Genomic DNA, 20293 nt, shown 5'->3' with positions numbered 1-20293 from the left:
GCACTATTCATATCAGATGTAGATCTGTGAAGCTGTGCTGTATACCTCATAGTAAAACTCAGGACACTCAACTTCACAAGAGGCCACCTGCGGGCCACTTCAGGGCGCCTGCCCTGCTTTGTGCTAAAACCACCACCACAGGTGAATACAGCAAAACGTTTCAAATCATGAAGAGAAGCTCTATGGGTGTCGGCTTTTATTATGTCTTTTCCTGGGTTCTTGAAATATTTCATTCAAAGGAAAAGACAGAGAAACGGGGCTGTGAGGAGAGTGGCCCCTGACCAGAACCTGGCCCGCCTGCAGCCCTGCCTCCACCACCCCTGTCCTTGCCACCCTGCCCTCCGACAGCCCCGCCCACAGAGGCCCCGCCCCCTGGCAGCTCCAACCGGTTACCTCGCCCACAGTGGGCTCCTGCTCTCCCAGGCCCACGATGAGGATGCAGTCGGCTTGCCGGATGCAGCGCTGGGTCCACGGTGTGAGCGTGCTGTCCGCCTGGTAGAGCACGATGCGGTGGATGTCCTCCTGCTGCCCCAGCCAGCTGGACAGCCGGTACTCGTGGATACTGGAAGGCACGGTCATGGTGCGGTGCAGAGGCCAGGGCACGTGTGGACATGGGGGTGTACAGTTGCAGGGGTTGCAGACGCGAGGGACACAAACACCAGGGGACGTGGGGGATGCAGATGCCAGGCTGTGTTTGGACCTGCTGCGAGCAAGAAGCTGGGGTCAGCCAGACTGTTTTCCACACGGAGGCTGGTATACCTGTCCAGAGCAGCAGAGCCTAGGCGCTGTTTGATGTTGTCACTGGTCAGCAGTAGAACAGGGCCTGAAAACACACACATAAATTACAGAAAGCTGTCCTGGCAGCCCACCTCCCCACAGATGAGAGCGCCCACTCCCTCCCTAGAGGTCTGGTCTTCTTGAGAACAATGAGAAGCGTTTCTTGTTTCAAAGAGGAAGTGCCTGTGTCTGGGCGACACTTCCCTCTGTGCACAGAGGAGACCCTCTGGACAGCTGAGATCACCTGGTGTAGGAGTAGGTGCTGAGCAGAGGAGCTCGGAGGGCTGTGCCAGCTCAAGAGCTCAGCAGGTGGCAGCAGGGGGCTCTCTGAACCTCACTCTGCAACACTGACATATCTCTGCAACACTGATACTGTGTGTGTGTGTGTGTGTGTGTGTGTGTGTGTATGCGTGTTGGGGGCAGGGGAAGCACAGTTTGTAAAATGCAAGATAATATAATTCCCCAAATCCACACGAGTGAGGTTGGCTGGGTTCCAATATGGTGTGGTGGTGTAGTCACGTATGTGGAGATGCTTCTTTTCACATTTTGTTGTCTCTGAAATCCGCATGCATCTTTCATCTACAATGTCTACATGGACACAGGTGTCAGGGCCCGCCCAACCAGGAGGCCCAGCATCAGGGTCCGCAGAAAGGTCACCAGGGCTCACATGCACTGGGGGCCGCAGATGAGCACCCACAACCCAGGGATGGAGAAGACCCAGGAGTCCTGAGGGCTTTCTTCTCATTCCTGTGCTTGTACAGAGCTCTCCAAGAGCAGACAGTTAAAAGGTGAGAGCTACGAAATCACCGCATCGTATTTTAACTGGCGGCATCTGCTCTCCTAGAGGCACCCAAAATAGGGGGTGTGTCCTACGATGATGGTGTCCCTACTGAGATATGGCTATCTGGTATGAGCCATGGGCACGCATGGACAGCTCGGACTTAAGTGACAGAAACTTGCTGGTGTAGGGAAGCTCCTCCTCTCAGGGGCTTGGGGTGAGGGAGCGGGTCAGGTTGGGGGCCTGCACTCCTGCTACCAGCTCTAGTTGGTCACCTGCACGGGCCCGATGGAGGAAGGGAGACCTCTTGGGGCTGGGCTGCATCATGCGCCTGCAAGGGTGGGCCCTGCTGTGCGCACTGCAGCGACACGTCTCGACCGCCTCCTGGACAGGCAGGACGTGATGTGACGCGCAGGCTGTGTCTGGCTGCAGGAACACTGAAGAGCTCAGCCCTGAGGCCCTCCGGGGACCCCAGGCTGGGCTCTGCCTGCCCACTAGTGCATGTCTCATTGTAGACACCCCTGCCTGGACTCAGGGGGCTCTGAGGAGACCCTGGTCTCCCACAGCACAGGCTACGGCTACGGCCAGTCGCGAGTGTGGTGACTGACCCTGTCCCTGGCAGGGGTCTGCTTATGGCCAGGCAGTGGGCAGGTCCAGGAAGGGAGGGGAAACAGGGTGGTTCATCTGCACTTGGGTCTGTGGCTCTGTGGGGCACAGCTGAAGTGGGCATCCAGCCAGACTGCTGCTCCCCCTCTGGCCTGGACAGTCACTGCTGGCCTGGCTGCTGGACAGCCTTCTTCCCAAACACTGGAAGCTGAGGAGATGAAAACCTCCAAGTGCTAGAAGAAAATGGCCATCAGCCTAGAATCTTCCTCCAGAAGAGAAGGCAGCCTACACAAGCCTGGGCACCTGACTTTTGGCAAAGGTGTCAGCACAGCAGCGGGCCAAGTTCAGTCTCTCTAAAGGAGGGTTCTGGGCCGCTGAAGACAAAGTGAATCTTGACTTCTATCTTGTATTATAACCCAAAGCAACCCTAAATGGATTGTGAACTGAAAAGGAAAGGTAAAACCATGAAGTGTTTAGAAGAACATCTTCATGATTTGGGGGCAGGATGAAATTCCTTCGGTAAAACACAAAAAAACAGTAACAATGTAAGAAAAAAATTTGGGCGAAGGAAACAATCAGCAAAACTAAAAGGCAACTGACGGAATGGGAGAAGATATTTGTAAATGACATATCAGATAAAGGGTTAGTATCCAAAATCTGTAAAGAACTTATCAAACTCAACACCCAAAAAACAAATAATCCAGTGAAGAAATGGGCAAAAGACATGAATAGTTACTTCTCCAAAGAAGACATCCAGATGGTCAACCGACACATGAAAAAATGCTCGACATCACTCATCATCAGGGAAATACACATCAAAACCACAAGGAGATACCACCTCACACCTGTCAGAATGGCTCACATTAACAACTCAGGCAACAGCAGATGTTGGCGAGGATGCGGAGAAAGAGGGTCTCTTTTGCACTGTTGGTGGCAACGCAAGCTGGTGCAGCCACTCTGGAAAACAGTCTGGAGGTTCCTCAAAAAAACTAAAAATAGAACTACCCTATGACCCAGCAATTGCCCTACTAGGTATTTATCCAAGGGATACAGGTGTGCTGTTTCGAAGGGGCACGTGCACCCCCATGTTTATAGCAGTGCTATCGACAATAGCCAAAGTATGGAAAGAGCCCAAATGTCCACTGACAGATGAATGGATAAAGATGTGGTATATATACATGATGGAGTATTACTCAGCAATCAAAAAGAAGGAAAGCTTGCCATTTGCAGCTACGTGGATGGAACTAGAGAGTATTATGCTAAGCAAAATTAGTCAGTTAGAGAAAGACAAATATCATATGACTTCACTCGTATGAGGACTTTGAGATACAAAACAGATGAACATAAGGGAAGGGAAGCAAAAATAATAAACAGGGAGGGGGACAAAACATAAGAGACTCTTAAACAGAGAGAACAAACAGAGGGTTACTAGAGGGGTTGTGGGAGCGGGGGATGGGCTCAATGGGTAAGGGGCATTAAGGAATCTACTCCTGAAATCACTGTTGCACTATTTAACTAACTTGGATGTAAATTACAAAAATAAATTAAATAAAATTTTTTTTTAAAAAAAGAAAATTTGGGGGCGCCTGGGTGGCTCAGTCGGTTAAATGTCCAACTTTGGCTCAGGTCATGATCTCATGGCTCATGGGTTCAAACCTGCTTAGGGCTCTGGGCTGACAGCTGGGAGCCTGGAGCCTGCTTCGGATTCTCTGTCTCCCTCTCTCTCTGCCCCTCCCCTGCTTACACTCTGTCTCTGTCTCTCTCTCTCAGAAATAAATAAACATTGAAAAAAAAATTTTTTAAGAAAAAATGTGGTAAATTGGTCTGCATTAGAATTAAGAACCTCTGTTGATGTCAAAAGACATCATTAAACGAATAAAAAAGCAGGCCACAGACGGGAAAAGATACCTGCAATATTAGCATCCAAAAAAGGAACTGTACTGAGATTACACAAAAAAATACCCATCAACAAGGAAAAGATGGCAACCCAATAAAGATACTGGGTGACTTGACAGGCACTTACAGAAGAGGGTGTCTCCATGGCCAATAAACAAACTTCTCAGTCAGTGGGAAATACAAATTAAAGCCATAACGAGACACCACTGCACACTCACCAAAGGGCACAGAGGCAAGACCAACCACCCAGAAGAACAGGCCACACACCTTCCCAGAACATTCTCCAGGACTTTATCCACGGGCGCCTGGCTGGCTCAGTCGGTGGAGTGTGCGACTCTTGACCTCAAGGTTGTGAGTTCGATCCCCATGACGAGCATGGAGCTTACTTAAACAACAATAACAACAAAAAACTCCACAACATTCTCTAGGACACACTGTATGTGGGGCCACAAAACAAGTCTTAATAAACTTTAAGACTGAATCCTACAAGTATCTTTTCTAGTCACAATGGTATGAAACTAGAAATTAGTAACAGGAGAACCAGAAGATTCACAAATATGTGGAGATTAGAAAACAGCCCTGAACTACCCACAGGTCTAAGAAGAAACTGCAGATGAGATTAAAAAAATACCCTGGGACCAGTGAAAACATAAACACAACATTCCAAACTCCAGGGGCAGCTCACCAGGAAAGAAGAGGGGACCCAAAACTGTAAATGTGCAAATGCACAGATCAAGGACCTAACATTATACCTTGGGAGAGTACCAACTAAACCCAGAGCAGACAGAGGAATGAAATAAGAGATTAGAACAGAGATAAATGAAAAGAATAGAAACACAATAGAGAAAATCAATGAAACCAGAAGTCTTTTTTTGAGAGAATCAACAAAACTGACAAACCTTTAGCTAGATGAATAAAGGAAAAAAAAGAGAAGACTCAAATCACTAAAATCAGAAATGACAGCAGGGGGACATTACTGATTTTACAGAAATAAAAAGAAGCAGGGGCTCCCAGCTGACTTGGTTGGTGGAACGTGTGACTCTTGATCTCCAGGTTGTGCGTTCAAGCCCCACGTTGGGTGTAGAGATGACTCAAAAGTAAAATCTTAAAAAAATAAAAAAACAACTATGAATGGAAAGAAACTTCCTCAGTATATTAGAGGCCATACATATAAACCTGAGCTGACATCACACCAGTGGCATGAGAAAGCTTTCCCCTAAGACCAGGAACAAGAAAGGGCGACCGCTCTCACCACTTCTATTCAACGTTGTGCTGGAAGTCCCAGCCAGAGCAGTTAGGTGAGAAAAAAATATATAAGACATCAAAATTGGAAAAGAACAGGTAACATTATCTTAGCTCAGAAACAACATGATCTTATATGTAGAACATCCTAAAAAGTCCACCCAAAACCGTTACAACTAATAAGAGAAGCAGCAGGACACAAAAACAACACACAAAAGTCAGTTCTCTTCCTATACAGTGACAGAGGTTAAGGAAGAGGTTAAGAAAACAATTCCATTTACAACAGGATCAAAAAGAGTAAAACACTGGGCACCTGGGTGGCTCAGTTGGTTAAGGGTCCAACTTCGGCTCAGGTCATGATCTCACAGTTCATGAGTTCGAGCCTCACGTTGGGCTCTATGCTGACAGCTCAGAGCCTGGAGCCTGCCTTGGATTCTGTGTGTCCCTCTCTCTCTGCCCTGTCCCCCATTTGTATTCTGTCTCTCAAAATTAAATAAATGTTTAAAAAAATCTGTTAAGTAAAATATTAGGAATAAACTTAAACTTGTACACTGAAAACCACAAAACATTGCTGAAAGAGATTAAAGAATTGACTTAAGAACATGGGAACATGTCCTGCGCTCACGGGTTGGACGAGTGAATATTGTCACAATGCCAGTACCGCCCAGAGTGAACCACAGATCCAGCGCAATCCCTGTCAGAATCCCAACGAGTTTCTCACAGAAATAGAAAAGCACGTCCTGAAACTCCTGCAGATCTCAAGGGACCCTGAACAGCCAAAACAACCCTGCAAAAGAACACAGCTGGAGGCCACCTGCGTGGCTCAGGTGTGTTAAGCATCTGACTTCCGCTCAGATCATGATTTCACGGTTCCTGAGTTTGAGCCCCACATCGAGTGAGTTCAAGCCCCACTTCTCTCTTTCTCTCTCTGCCCCTCACTCACTTGCACTCTCTCTCTCTCTCTGCCCCTCACTCACTTACGCCCTCTCTTTCTGTCAAAGGAAAAATAAAAAAGGAACAAAGCACACTTCCTGACTTCAAAACCTACTACAGAGCTACCGTAATCAACACAGCGCGGTGCTGGCATGAAGACAGAATGGCCCAGAAACGAACCCTCACATGGATAAAATGATTTTCAGGAGGGTGCCAAGACCACTCAATGGAAGAATGGAGTTTTTCAACAAATGATGGTGGGGCAACTGGATATCCATAAGCAAAAAAGTAAACCTCTACCTAAACTTCACACCTTTTACAAAAATTAGCTCCAAAACAGATCATAAATTTAAACGTAAAACTTTTGTAAGCCTTTTGGTTTTTTTTAAGTTTATTTATTTATTTTTGAGAGAGAGAGAGAGACAGAGAGCACAAGGGGGATAGAAGCAGAGAGACAGAATCCCAAGCAGGCTCCATGCTGTCAGCACAGAGCCAGACGCGGGGCTCGAACCCACAGACCATGATATCATGAGATCATGACCCGAGCTGAGATCAAGTTGATGCTTAACTGACTGAGCCACCTAGGTGCCCCAACTTCAAGTCTTTTGAAAAGACACAGGAGAAAATCTAGGCCCTAGGGCTAGGTGCAGAATTTTTAGAAATGATACTGAAAACATAGTCCATAAAAGAAAAACACTGATAAACTGGACTTCATCAAAATTGACAGTTCTGCCTGTGAAAGCCGAGAAGCAGCAGAGGAGGGAGCAGCGCGTCTGCAAACCACAGACCCGGCAAAGGACCCATATCTGGAGTACATAAAGAATTCTCAAAACTTAGGGCACCTGGGTGGCTCAGTTGGTTAAGCGTCCTGCTTAAGGCTCAGGTCATGATCTCACGGTGCCTCAGTTCAAGCCCCATGTTGGGCTCTGTGCTGACAGCTCAGAGCCTGGAGCCTGCTTCAGATTCTGTGTCTCCCTCTCTCTCTGCCCCTCCCCTGCTTGTGCTCTTTCTCTCTCTCAAAAATAAACAAACATTCAAAAGAATTCTCAAAACTCAACAGTAAGAAAATAAACAACTCACTCAAAAAGGAGCAAAAGATAAGAAGTTATGAACAGATACTGGAGCAGAGAGGACCCACACATGGTAAGGAAGCATAGGAAGAGACACTGAGGGTCGTGAACCACTAGAGAACCCAAATGGAAACCGTGATGTGCTCTCACTACCCACCCATCAGAGCAGCAGACATAAAAACCAACGGCAGCTCCCAGGGCTGGCAAGGATGAGGAAGAGCCGCCTTCTAGAAGGGTCAGCAGCTCTTCAGGACTGCACACACATCTATCACACTCACCACATGCCGAGACGTCTTTCCAGAGAAATGGACACTCACAAGTATACAAAATCCTTGACACAAAAGGTCACAGAGCTTTATTCACAAAACCCCCAAACCAGAAGAAACCCAAATATCCTTCAACAGGTGAAGCAACCAAGTACATTCAGGCTATGTCTCCACAGTGAAAGGGAGCAAACTATGGACAGGTGGCACCATCTGAGCCTAGAGAGCCAGTATCCAGAGGTCATCTGCGTAGGACTCCATTTTTATGATACTCTCAGAATGATGAAACAGAAGCTGCCAGAGCAGAGCTGTGGAGGGGCAAGGGGCGGGGGTCTGTACCTGGAAGGGCAGCGGATGGTGTTGGTGAGAGTCTGTCTGGAGGGGTGTGGGGGTGTCTGTACCTGGAGGGGCAGCAGGGGGCGGGAGGGGTCTGTACCTGGAGGTGGCAGCAGGAACACATGGGAGCCACAGTGGCACAGAGCACATGCACCCATGCATACACATGTCACAGCCAGTGACACCTGAAGGCCCACAGACCCCACAAATGTCTATCTCCTTATCCTGACTGGGTGCGACAGTTACATAACCTGGGGGAATGGTACATGGTCCTTTCTACTATCTGCAACTTCCTCGGAATCTGTAATTATTACAAAATAAAGTTTTTGTTTTTGTTTTTGTTTTTAAGAAAGGGAATAGCTTTTAGGAAAGCAAGATATCCCTGCTATACAACTTGGAGATGCTGTGTGTGTGCAACGCCAACGGGAGATGAATGGGATTCCCCACATCTGGAGTATTTGTTACGAAACAAAGATCAAGACTGACAGGGCAATGAATGCCTTCTGTATTTTACAATTTTGTCTTCAGAATAAGTTTTAAGTACTTATAGTAGAACCTTCCAACTTTAGTAATCTTTTTTATTTGGTATTTATTTAATGCTTTCTATTATCAAATGCCTACATCAAGTAGAGAACCTTTCCACATGGTATTAAAACATACACCTTTCTCACGTTGTTTCATGACAGTGATCTAATGCTCACTGCATTTATTCTCATGTCATTCTTTAAAAGACAACCCCGGGGCACCTGGGTGGCTCAGTGGGTTAAGCATCTAACTTTAGCTCAGGTCATGATCTCACAGTTCATGATTTCAAGCCTTGTGTCGGGCTCTGCGGTGACAGCTCAGAACCCACCTCAGATCCTCTGTCCCCCTCTCTCTCTGCGCCCCCGCCCATCCCCGCTTGTGTTCTTTCAAAAATAAAATTAAAATTAAAAAATAATTAAAAAAAATAAAGACAACCCCTGAAATTTTCAGCATTACCATATCACAGAAAATCGATTTACTATTACTATAGTTACTCACAATTATATGAAAACTTACAAATAAAGTGTTAAGAATACATAACACTTTATGATTTGGGGAGTTCCTAGGAGTTCTCAGGAATTTCAACTCCTTGTTTTTGAATTCTAAAGCTTAACAGCTGTCAGGAATCTGGAAACACTACCCAAGCTCCCTGACCTCAACTGAGGGCATTTTCCACGCTGTCAGCCAGCTCCTGCAGCCACAGAGTCGCCTCCACACAGGGAGCCCCCAACCATGCTGGAGGAGCAGCTGCAAGGGGCGGGTGACACAGGCTCCCGTGACACAGCGTCTGCCATCAAGACCCTCAGAAAACTCCTGGTGGATGCTCTTCCGCTCCTGTCCTCTCCCGAGCACCCCCTCCCCGCACCCCCCGCCCAAGGCTTAGCTGTGAGGACGACACTAACTGCACTTGCAGAAGGAACCGGAAGGACCAAGAAGCAAGAAGAGGAGGGCTTGAGCAGATCCCAGGTGGCCTCGGGCAGGACTCACCGATGGCACCGAGGGCGTGCTTGAGCTCCAGGGCAAAGGCGGTGAGGGGCACATCCTCCGACACAGGCATGACCGCCACCGTGGAGAGGTTGCTGGCAGGGTTCCCCGAGTCCCACTTGCTGCCGGCAGTGTGTAGCCCAAACTGGTGACCTGCAAAACACAGGGTCGTGAGTAGGCCTGAGGGGCTGGGCGGCTCCCGGGCAGTCTGGAGGTGTACCTAATTGTTTCTAGATGGCACCAGGGCACGGGGGCCTGGGAGAGAGGAAGGGGCACCGGGGCTTGCTCCAGGCCCGCACAGTCCGAACTTCCCATGCCCACCCAAGGACCACCCTGCCTCTCCGCTGGAGTACCAGCCCACACCGTGAGCACCTTGCGTTTCACACACACAAGCCTCAGGGGAGACTGAGAAGACAGACACAGCACACAGGAGAAAGCATGAGGCCCGGAGTTAAAATGCTCTGCCACGTGAGGCCCACCTCCTGCAGTAAGAACGACTGGGGGCAGGGGTGGGGGTGGGGGAGGGGGAGGGGGTGGACAAGCCAGTGCAGGTAGAACTTCCAGTCCCTGAGGCCACGGACTCTCTGTCCTCCAGACGTGCCTCCCTGGGGCCCCCGCGGCGGCAGGGAAGGAGGCAGCAGATGTGCCGACCCACAAGGTCATTAGTCAGAGGGTCTCTGGAAGTTTATTTCCAACAACAGTCACTACACGGCCAACGGCACCTCCTATTTTCACGGAGGCAGCCAAGGGGGGCAGCCTCTCCCTCCCGCCAGCCACATCCCAGGCAGACTCGGGTCTCCCATAGACTGGACACGCCGAGGGCTCTCTTGCTGGCTCCCTGACTGCTTGTTGCCCAGCCAGCTGCCTGCCACGCCCCGACCCCTGACGTGCACAGCCAAGCGTCTGCACAGGCCACACCAGAGGGCCCAGCTCCTCCAAAACAGAGTCCATTTCTGACTCTGCTCATCTTGCCCCCGGGTGAGGAGTGGCGGTTCTTGAGCAGTGGAGTGTGGGTCCTGGCACGGCCTGACCCAGAAGCCAGAGCGAGGGGATGTAGGACAGCAGAGAGAGGGGGCGGCTCAGAGCTAATCTGGGGCAGGGAAACACAAGGGCTGCGAGCTGGTCACTGTCTGCACACAGGGTGGCAGAGAGGCCCCTTTGTGCCAGTTTCCCTGAAGCTTCTCCTCTGGGAAGCCCCCTGCTCTGTGTCTTTCCCAGCAACCTCTGACATCAGCATCCTCTGTCTGAGACTGAACCAAAGGGGACCCTCTCGCTAGCTTTGCGTGGCCTTCTCTGCCTCCGCCGGAGGCACTGGGAGGTCCTGGTTCTGGCTGAAAGGGAGACGAGCAGGATGCCCCACCTGCCTGCCCCAAGGAGGCTGAGAAGGGTGCAGAGACCAGGGCCCACTGGCTGGGTCCCGGACCCCTGGGAACCACCTCATCAGCGCCACCAAAGCTGTGGCGTCCCTGCCCCTCCCCACCTCCCCAGCCAGGCAGGGTCCATCCATCCCTCCCAGCCAGGTGCTGCCTCCAGGGATATTTTCCAGGGCCCCTGGCACTAAGCAAACACCTGCCTGGGGCTACACACACAGTGGGCTGGGGCCCTCCAACTCTCCACACCCTGCACTGGCAAGTAGGGGTGCACGCCCACCAGAGTGGGGAAATCACAGAGAGAAGAGGGGTGGAGAAGGAAATCTCTAAACCTAGCGTGAAGTCCTGGGCTCACCGCCAAGTGGCCTACGCACAAAACCAGCCAGAATCGCACAGCAGAGGCTCTGAGAACAGAATATAGTACAGAACAGCAGCCAGCCTGCCTCCACAGTGGCTCTAGGGAGCACACGAGTAGGGCAGACCGCAGTAACAGCGCAAAGGCCTGGAGAATTAAATTAACATTCAAACTGTCAGGGCCAGGACGTGCTCTGCGAACATAAGCACGCTGACAGTCTGTTATAACAGAAGATTTAAATGAGAACCAGCGTGTCATGACATCACGCCCAAAATACAGGATATAATCCAAAATAACCAGGCTTACCAAAAGCCAGGAAAATCTCACCTGCAACATCAACAGACCAAAGTGACAACATGTCATGGAATTTGGAATTACTTGACAAGTATGATAAAGCAGTGATCACAACCAGCTACAAACAGCAATCACGACCCGTAACACCGATGCAGAAATATAATGACTGAAATAAAAAAACTCTCTGGATGGGCTTAAAAGCAGAATCAGGAAGAAAGAGGAAAGAGCCAATGACCTTGAGGAAAGATCACAAGAAACTACTCAATCTGAACACTGGAAGAAGGAAAAAAACCCACCATGCCCAAGAGACCTCTGGGACAATAACAGAAGGTCTAGCATTTGTGTCTGTGGATTTCCGGAAGAGCAGAAAGAGTAAAGAGCTGAAAGAACATTCGAAGACATAAAGACTGAAAACCTTCCAAGTCTGGTAAAAGATATAAATCTGTAGATTCAAGAAGACGAGCATTTGGTTTCTAAAACTTAAGGACAAAGACAAAGGCTTGAACACAGCCAGAGAGAAGGGATGGCGTAGAGATGTGGGAACAAGTCACGTCTGGGCTTCGCAGCAGAAGCCGTGGCGGCCAGAGGACGGCACAGCCCCCAGGGGCCGTCAGCACGGTGGCACATCCAGCAAAACAGCCTTCAGGATGAAGGTGAAAGACGAAGGGAAGCTGCGAGAGTACGCAGCCAGCAGGCCTGCCCTGAAAGGACCATCACGAAAGGCACTTCTTCAGACAGAAGGGAAGGGACACCAGGATGAAGAGTGCCAGAGTGGGAAATATTCTAGATGATTCTCCCCTCAAGCTTCAAGATCATGTTTGACGGCCCAAAGCCAAAATTACAACACCGTGTGAGGGGCTTCAACATGTGTAGCACAAGGGAGAATGATGGGACCGGAGCGGAGGTGAGGCCCCTGCAGCCCGCCCTCAGGGACAGCGTGTTGGTACTAGATGGCCGGACGGGAAGGGGCGGGAACCGCAAGCCCACAGCAACTGCTGAAGATGTGGTATGAGGTCGCACCCCAGAACCACGACCGATGAATAGGAACGGATTGCTCAGAAAGGCTGAAGGAGCTCAAAAGAAGACAGAAGGAGGCATCCAAGTAACAAAACAATGAGAGGGGAGAGCAGAGAACAAATAATAAAATGACAGGTATAAACCCTAATGCGAGTAAATGTATTAAAGGCAGACGGTCTATACACAAATAAAAAGAAGCTGTCAGAAGGGGTGACAAACACAGAACCCAACTATGTGCCTCCTACAGGAAACCTGCTTCCCACCCAACTGTACAGGTGCTCGGAGGGGAGACAGACAGACACACGCCTCCTGTGTCCACCCTGGACCGTGCAGTGGGACCGCATTGGAAATAGGGTCTTGGCAGATGCAGCTGGTGGAGATGAGCTGTGCTGGACTCGGGTGGCCCCACCCTGCTCTGCTGTCCCCCCCCCCCCCCCAGCACATTTGTGCACCTCCATCCTTCCACAAGATGCAGTACTGTGCCCAGGTCACTGCACCGGATGGGGGGCGGGGGGAGGACATAGTCCTGGCACAGGAGACAGAGCTAGGGAGGTGTGGGGTGAGTCAGGGGATTCAAGTGAAGTGGGAAAGGGGAGCTGAGGAGCAGAGGGCACTGGGGTGGCCAGGTGGGTGCAGGGCTCTGATGAAGGGGCTCTGGCAGAGGGGCTGCAGGCCAAGGGGCAGCAGGTGGTCCCAAAATAGTGAGGAGGAACCAGCTGCTGTTGAACAGCACAGGGGATCTAGCAAGTATTTAAAAGCGCACATTCTCAGAATTAGAACCAGAACAGAACACATAAGCTGGCAGGAAAAGTCCCAGCATCAGGGAATCGTTTCACCCGCTCAGACAGGCCAGACTCCCTCAAGTACCTGCCCCAGTGCTGGGTTCAGATCCGTGCCATCCAGTGGCCAAAAAACAGGGGAGGCCCCAGGGCTTCCCTACCATGCTGCCTGCTGCCAGTACCCATATCAGCAAACCCCAGCGCCTTCCCCACCAGCTCAGAGCTGCCCCACCCTGGCCACCACACCCCTCTTGCCACCCCTTCTCCCCTCGCTTCCCCCACTCCCTCCAGGCAGAGCTCCAGTGAGGTAGGCAGGGCTCCCAGGAGCCAGGCCCAAGGACATACCAGAAGCAGTTCCCTGTTGGAGGCTGCCCAGAATCTTCTCACCCAAGAGATGAATCAGCCGAGTCACAACCTGGGGGCAGAGAAAGAAAGGAGACCACACATTTAAACCAAGAAGCGAAGCACCTTGGATCCGCATTTTCAAAATCACTACTTCCGTAAACCCCTCTGGGCTGTGGGCTGTGGGTAGTGTGGTTGGCTGGCTAGTCACCTGCAGGTAGGACCTAGCTCTATAGGGTGCCTTCCTAGAGTCCACTGCAGGCAGCAGGTGTGAGGGGCACATGCCCTGTAACCTGGAGCCTGTCCCAGAGCCTCCTTTTACTTCCAGGGCACGAGAGCACCAGAGAAAGCCACAGCCACCTCCACAGGCAGGCCAGGAAGGGCTTCCATAGAGCCAAGGGCTCACTATGTGCTCCTGGGCGGGCCAGACCTGGGCAGGACACGGGATGAGTAGGACATGACATCCAGGAAGTATTACATGTTATAGACAAAGTATTTAAGGTTGGAATGCCAAGATATTTACAATTTACTCATACATACTTTCACATAAAGTCAGATGTTTTCATTGCTAGGGTTTATACTATGCAGGCGGCCTACCACTGTAGCTCCTAGATGCAGTCCAGGGCCACTGTGTAAAGAGAAGCTGCTGTCAGCTTCAGTAAAACCTAAATTATATCAGAAAGCAAGCTGAAGACACTGATGAGGTCCCTTGGATGCTGCCTGTCTGCTGTCCTCTGCCTTTCCAGGCCTCAGCCTGTGGTTTGCTTTCTGACCATCTACAGCCCCGAGCTCTGGGGCTGCCCCTGGAAGGAGCCGGCTGAGACCTTAGGCTCCAGTAACCAACAGCCCTGGAAAACCGACTCAGAGAGCCTCTCTCACCCCCACGATGCTGGAGTCAAAGACTCATGCACGAGGCAAGTGAAACTGTCCACATTTTAAGGTGTGAGACAAAAAACAGTTTGAGCGGTGGTCCAAAACAGAAACTAAAAAGGAGTCTGGTTTGTATAGAAGTAATCTAGCAACAAACTGTTGCTTGGAGCTAATTTTAAAACCACACGTTATTGTGGAAAATTTCACGGTACACAAGGGCGAACCCCACCCTCCATCACCCAGCCACAATCAGTTCACACACACACACACCTGAAAAGGTTTGAAGCCAATCCCAAACACAGCATTTTATCCATTAATATTTGAATCTGTATCTCTAAAAGAGCCTTTAAAAACATACACATGGTATAATTATCACAGTTACAAATTTATAATAATTCTCATTAAGGCTAATTTAAAAAGTGATCATTTCTACAGCAAGTGAAAAAGGTTCAAAATAAGCCCACGAACATACGAAAAGGTGCTCAACATCTCTGGTCATCAGGGAAATTCTAAGCACAAGGAGAGCCATTTCCTGTGGAACGAACGAGTGCAGCCACCAAGTGCTGACGCCTGGTGACAGGCTGCGTGCTGCTGGGGCCATGAACTGGTACAACCACACGGGCAACCACATCCAACATATGTCTACCCTCTGACCCGGCAATGCCAGTGTCAAGTGGTTCCGAAGAGAAACGAAACATGTGCCATGAAAATATTTCCAGAACAGCCTCAAGCTGGGAACAACCAAATGTCCATCAACGGGACAGACGGGTGCACCCTGGCGCAGGGTGGGACACTGCTTTGCAGCAAAAAGTACATGTCAACAGGACACAGACCTCAGACCCCACACCGGGCAACAGAAGCCGGACAGAAAACACTTCGTTTACACAAAATCCAAGCACAGACGCAGAGAGGACGGTGGTGGTGGGTGGCGTGCTGGCAGCAGCCGCCCCACGGGGCCGAGTGGCCAGCGGTCCCCTGTGTTGGAGGGCACCAAGCAAGCAAGCCCGGGATCTAGGCCAGGCCAGTGCCTATGGGAGAGCACACACGGTGGTAGTCAGCCCAGTAGCAGCCAGCGTGTGATGGAGAAGCATCGGGACGCACCACGAGCTCCTGGGAGCTGCACATGGGTGAAGTCTGTGGGCCCCCAGGGGAGTGGGTGTGAGCAGAGGGTCTTTCTATGGGCCCACCAGGGAGCAGCCCTGCAGAACAGGAAGCAGCCGGCTCCCCCTTGCTCCCAGTGATCGCGTGGCCGCTGGTGGCACACGTACTGGCCCTGGCCACCACCACCACTGTTCTGCCATTCACAGGGGTGTCCTGGTGCTTAGATCAAGGCCCTCAGACTTGGGCCCAGATCCTCCCACAGATCACGGGCTTGCAGAAGTGCTGAGGGCGGGAAGATGCGGGCGTCAGCCGTGGGCAGGTGCAGGGGAAAGTAGAAGAACTGGGGGGGGGGGGCAGCGGCTTGGTGTGGGGTAATGCTCTGCGGTGGTGGGGGGTCCTCGAGGGAGGAGCTGCACACACTCCCAAACAAACAGCTCAAGACAGGAGCAGATGTTCTCACTGCCGGAGAGGGAGAGGCTGGCACGGAAAGGGAAGACCCTGGGAGCTCCAGCAGAGTGACCAAGGGCTCCGGGCCAGAAATGCACATGGCACGACAGGACTAAGGGGTCCCCAGAGACCAAATCTGGGACACGAACAGCCAAATGAAAGATGACAGTAAAGGATTACAAACTATCTAAACGGAGCCAGAATATACAGTGGCATGCCAAGGGGGTGCAGTGCCTCCCCCAGCCAGCTCTGTGTGCCCACAAGAAAAGGTCCTGCTGGGCAGGTGGCCCCCGGCTGCTTCCCCAAGGAAGGCACCCTAAACTGTTCACAGAAAGACATCCATTCCCTCGTTTCCAACTGGGAAAGACTCACCCTATGCCACGTAGGACACAGCAGGGCCACGTCCTAGGTGCTCCCAGCTGCTGGAACCAGGAGGCTGCCCTGGGCTGCGTGGGCCCCACACATGCACACAGTTCCTCATGTGGCTGTGCTGGTCTCAACTCACATGCTCCAGCCCACCTTGTAAACCCTCCACTTTTCCACAAACAAGATACCTGTTTGCTGCAAATCCAACTTTTACTCCTTTCCCAAACTTAGGCCAATTGTTTCATTTTTTTCAACCTTTCCCGTCAGGTGACGAGGGGCCTATCCTGTTTTGGACTTGGGTGTTCTGGAATAAAGGTTTCTTCACTTCCATTTTATTTAGAGTGTTTACTACCCGTGGCTGAATTTTGTCAAAAGCCCTGATATAATCGTAAGGGGAAGACTTCCTTTTGACTTTTTCCCATAATTAATTACATTTTAATAGTTTCTCAACATTAGGCTAATATTCCTTAAACAGGCCCTAATCAAATACATATTTTTTATAGGTGATTTGCTCACATTTAGAGTATTTGTAGCACTAAGAGAAATGACTGGAAGTTTTCTGCATTTTTATCAAGTTTTGGTGCTAAAGTGAAAATAACTTTGTAAAATAAACTTGCTCTGTTCCAGAGCAGAGATGTCCGCACGAAACGCACACAAGGTGCTGATGAGGAAAGAACAGGCCATCTCTTCCTCCTGCAGCGGCTCTGCTCCCGATCCTCCTCCAAACCCCCGGGCCCGAGGCCCTCCCATTTCCCAGGCTGCACCCTTACTGCTTCTAAGCAGGGAGACGAAAACCAGCCATTCCATCTGCCCCGGGAGCAGAACAGACTCCCCTCCGTCCACTGCCTGGACCAATGGCCACTCGCCCGAGCCTGAATCTGCCTTGTCCAAAGTCCGAGTCCACTTTTCCCAAGAAGCACAGCAAGAAAGCCCCCACCGCGAAAACCACACTTGCATCGCGCCTGTTCCTGCCTGTCGTGAGATCCCTCACTGGTTTTCAGTATCACCTGTGACGTGGCTCATCTTGTGGGAGGCGCCAGGTGGCTTCACTCGTTGAGTGCCCGTGTACCCCTCCCACCTCCTGGCAACACCCAAGCCACCTGCCCCAAGGCCCTTATCCCCACGTGCTGGTCCATACTGACACCTCCTTGAAAACGGGCAACGAGCCTGCTTCAGGTCACTTCGATCTGTACCCACTCTGGTACTCAGAAGGACGTAGCCCAGGGTCAAGTAATCCCGAGTTCCTGGTCTGGATGTCCTGCTTTCCTAAGGCAGCCCGGAATAGGAGTGCTTACCTGCGGGTACCTGCGCTTGATGGATGTCAGGGCTCCCGCCGGAAGCTTGGCCAGCTCTGAGTCCCGAACGGCATGCACTGTGGTCGCCCTGGCCTGGTGGGTGAGCGTCTCCACCTGAGGAAGAGAAGCTGGGGAGGTGCTCACGCCCTCCAGCCCTGTAGGCCCAGCCAGCCGCACTCTGAACGCAACCACAGGCAGAGCACGCGGCGGCCCTTCTGCAGTGCGGCATACAGGCGGGAAACGGGAGGAAAAGGGGCTCGTCAAGCCACTCCTGAAGTGCTGGAGGAGCGTCAGTGACAGCCTGCGACAGGGTGAGCATCCAGCAGTACTGGAACCTGCCTGAGGCCAAAGGGGCCGGGCATCCCGCAGGGCCTCATCCTACACAAGGTTCTCAGAGGGGCTCCCAGCTCCACCCGGCCGGCTGTCCTCTCTGGAGACCTTCAGGGATGACCGTTCCAAGCCCTGGTGCTGCAGCGTGGGTGAGAGCAAGCACGCCGGCCCCCAGGAAAGGCATGTCCCACATGAGGTCACTTGGAGGGGCCCCTCCCCACACCCAGGTAAGGAGCCAGGAGTCACCCTGGAGCAGGGCCTGGTGGGGACAGGGAATCTGGCCCTACCACACCGATGAGGTCTCCGCGGCCATACTCCCCCGCTAGGCGCTTTTTGCCATCATCCTTGCGGATCACAGAGCGTAGCCGGCCACTGAGGACGATGTAGGTGCAGTCTGACCTGTCTCCCTGCCTGTGGGGACAGAGGCCGATGGAGCAGATGGGGCAAGGCCGGGAAGCCCTCTACCATTTGGGGTGGCAAATAAACCAATTAATTAAAAAAATATAATCTTCTCACTAAATTTTTTTTGGTTGGGAAAATACAGTTATTTTCCATCAAAAAATATATACGCTAACGTATAAAGGGCTTATTGTGATTTTTAAGCAAATGATCATTCGGGGCGCTTGGGCAGCTCAGTTGGTTAAGCATCTGACTCTTGATTTCGGCTCAGGTCATGGTCTGACAGTACCGTTCGCGAGTTCGAGCCCCTGTGTCAGGCTCTGCGCTGACAGCGTGGAGTCTGCTTGGGATTCTGTCTCTCTCTGTCTCTGCCCCTTCCCCGCTCACGTTCTCCCTCTCAAATAAACTTCAATAAACACATCAAAAAATACATAACTATTTTAAATGTTGTTGATTTTAATTTTCAATACCATAAAAACCAGATGGCAACAGCCCGTGTCTGTGTGAAACTCTGGACACAGCTGCTGCTGCGACGTGGAGCTAAGAGGCCAGACGCTCAGCACATGAGCACCTTCACACAGGCTGTGCTAACATCCCATCTGCTGGGCCATCTTAAAGGAGAGCCTGCATTTGCATACGTTGATAGGGAAAGATGCCCATGAAAAAGTGTGTGTGTGCGCGTGTCTGAGTGTGTGCGCACACACACCGTGGGAGGAGGGCCAGGAAGCACGTGGGTGTGGGGACCTCAGGGAGCAGAGCCAGAGGAGTTGGTCTTCCCAGTGGAGACACTGCAGGTGACAGACCTGCATGCCTACGGGCCCCACCTGTACACTGCGCGCCCGGCCTCCACCTCCATCCAGTCCAGCGCGAAGTCGATCTGCCGCACGAAGGACGACACCCGCTTGACGACGGTGTGCGCCACGCCCAGGACCACCGTTGGCTGCTTCCGCATGATTCTGCCAAGCCCGCCCAGAGTCACTCCTGCTCCAGCAAGACCTACAGCCAACCCTTCCGGTGCTACCCCCTTCCCTCCAGGCCACAGCACTTAGAGCTGGCGGGACCTGTACCCACACTTATCAGATGGTGATGTCACGTAGCAGGTGACAGGGACACAGGCCCAGGGCTAGGACAGAGCTCAGCAACCATTCAGCCACCTGCTCCGATGTGGTCTGTACACGCCCCACAGCTGCCAGCAGCTTTGGGAGAGTCTGTGGAGGCCCCTGCCAGCTGCCATCGCCCCCACAGATGTGCTCCGAGTACAGGCCTCATTTGACGTCTCACCCCAGCAGTGGGAGGCATTGTGCCATGAAGACCAGAGTGGGTGTGGAAAAAGGGCTGAGTGGGGGCACAAGAGTGAGGGTGAGGCTGAGAGGTCAGAGGGCAACAGCCACGCAGGACCTTGGGAACGCTCTGGGTCGATTCTGGGCGTGACAGAGTAATTGGCAGACTCTGGCCGGCAGGAACACAACAGACCCAATTCCCTCGTCGCCGTGTGTGAACCAGCTGCTGGGGACGAGGGCAGCAGCAGGGTGTCCCCTATACTGTGAAGGCTTCTAGAAGGAGCAGCAAGGGCACGGTTAGCTCAGGGGCGGCAGGCTGGGGCAACTCCAAAATTCTGCCTGAGCAAGCGGCAGTTAGAGTCACAAGTTACAGAGAAGAGAAAAATGGGAGCAGGAGAAAACTGGGGGGAAATCGGCAGTTCGGTTTCGGACAATGACTGAGGAAGCCCCTGAGGCACTGCAGGGGGTGGTCAGCACATCAGGCCGACACAGGGGCCAGGAGGGGAGTTCGGTGGGAGCCGTGAATTTAGTACATAAAGGCCCAGGGTTAGATGAGCTCTCTCAGGACTACGACACACACTGTGAGCCCACAACACACACGCACACAGGGGTGACGATCAGGCTCCCTCAGCAGGCTG

The 20293-nt window shown here is 51.8% G+C and overlaps 1 protein-coding gene across 6 annotated transcripts in view; it reads right to left on the bottom strand.

Annotated features, from left to right (window-relative positions):
• PNPLA7 (patatin like phospholipase domain containing 7) overlaps positions 1-20293 on the bottom strand; it is a 63051-nt gene that overhangs the window by 15044 nt on the left and 27714 nt on the right. For all 6 annotated transcript variants that reach the window (XM_058693387.1, XM_058693385.1, XM_058693388.1 and 3 more), the window contains 7 exons: positions 19200-19331; positions 18264-18387; positions 17647-17760; positions 13571-13640; positions 9414-9563; positions 760-823; positions 394-562 (listed from right to left, as the gene is read on the bottom strand). In XM_058693387.1, the coding sequence (XP_058549370.1) occupies positions 394-562; positions 760-823; positions 9414-9563; positions 13571-13640; positions 17647-17760; positions 18264-18387; positions 19200-19331 (823 nt within the window). The remainder of the gene's footprint in view (positions 1-393; positions 563-759; positions 824-9413; positions 9564-13570; positions 13641-17646; positions 17761-18263; positions 18388-19199; positions 19332-20293) is intronic.

Source organism: Neofelis nebulosa, chromosome 12 (assembly GCF_028018385.1).
Source record: "Neofelis nebulosa isolate mNeoNeb1 chromosome 12, mNeoNeb1.pri, whole genome shotgun sequence".
Classification (NCBI taxonomy): domain Eukaryota; kingdom Metazoa; phylum Chordata; class Mammalia; order Carnivora; family Felidae; genus Neofelis; species Neofelis nebulosa.
The sequence above is the reverse complement of the archived record's forward strand: the minus strand, read 5'-3'. Positions and strand labels throughout refer to the sequence as shown.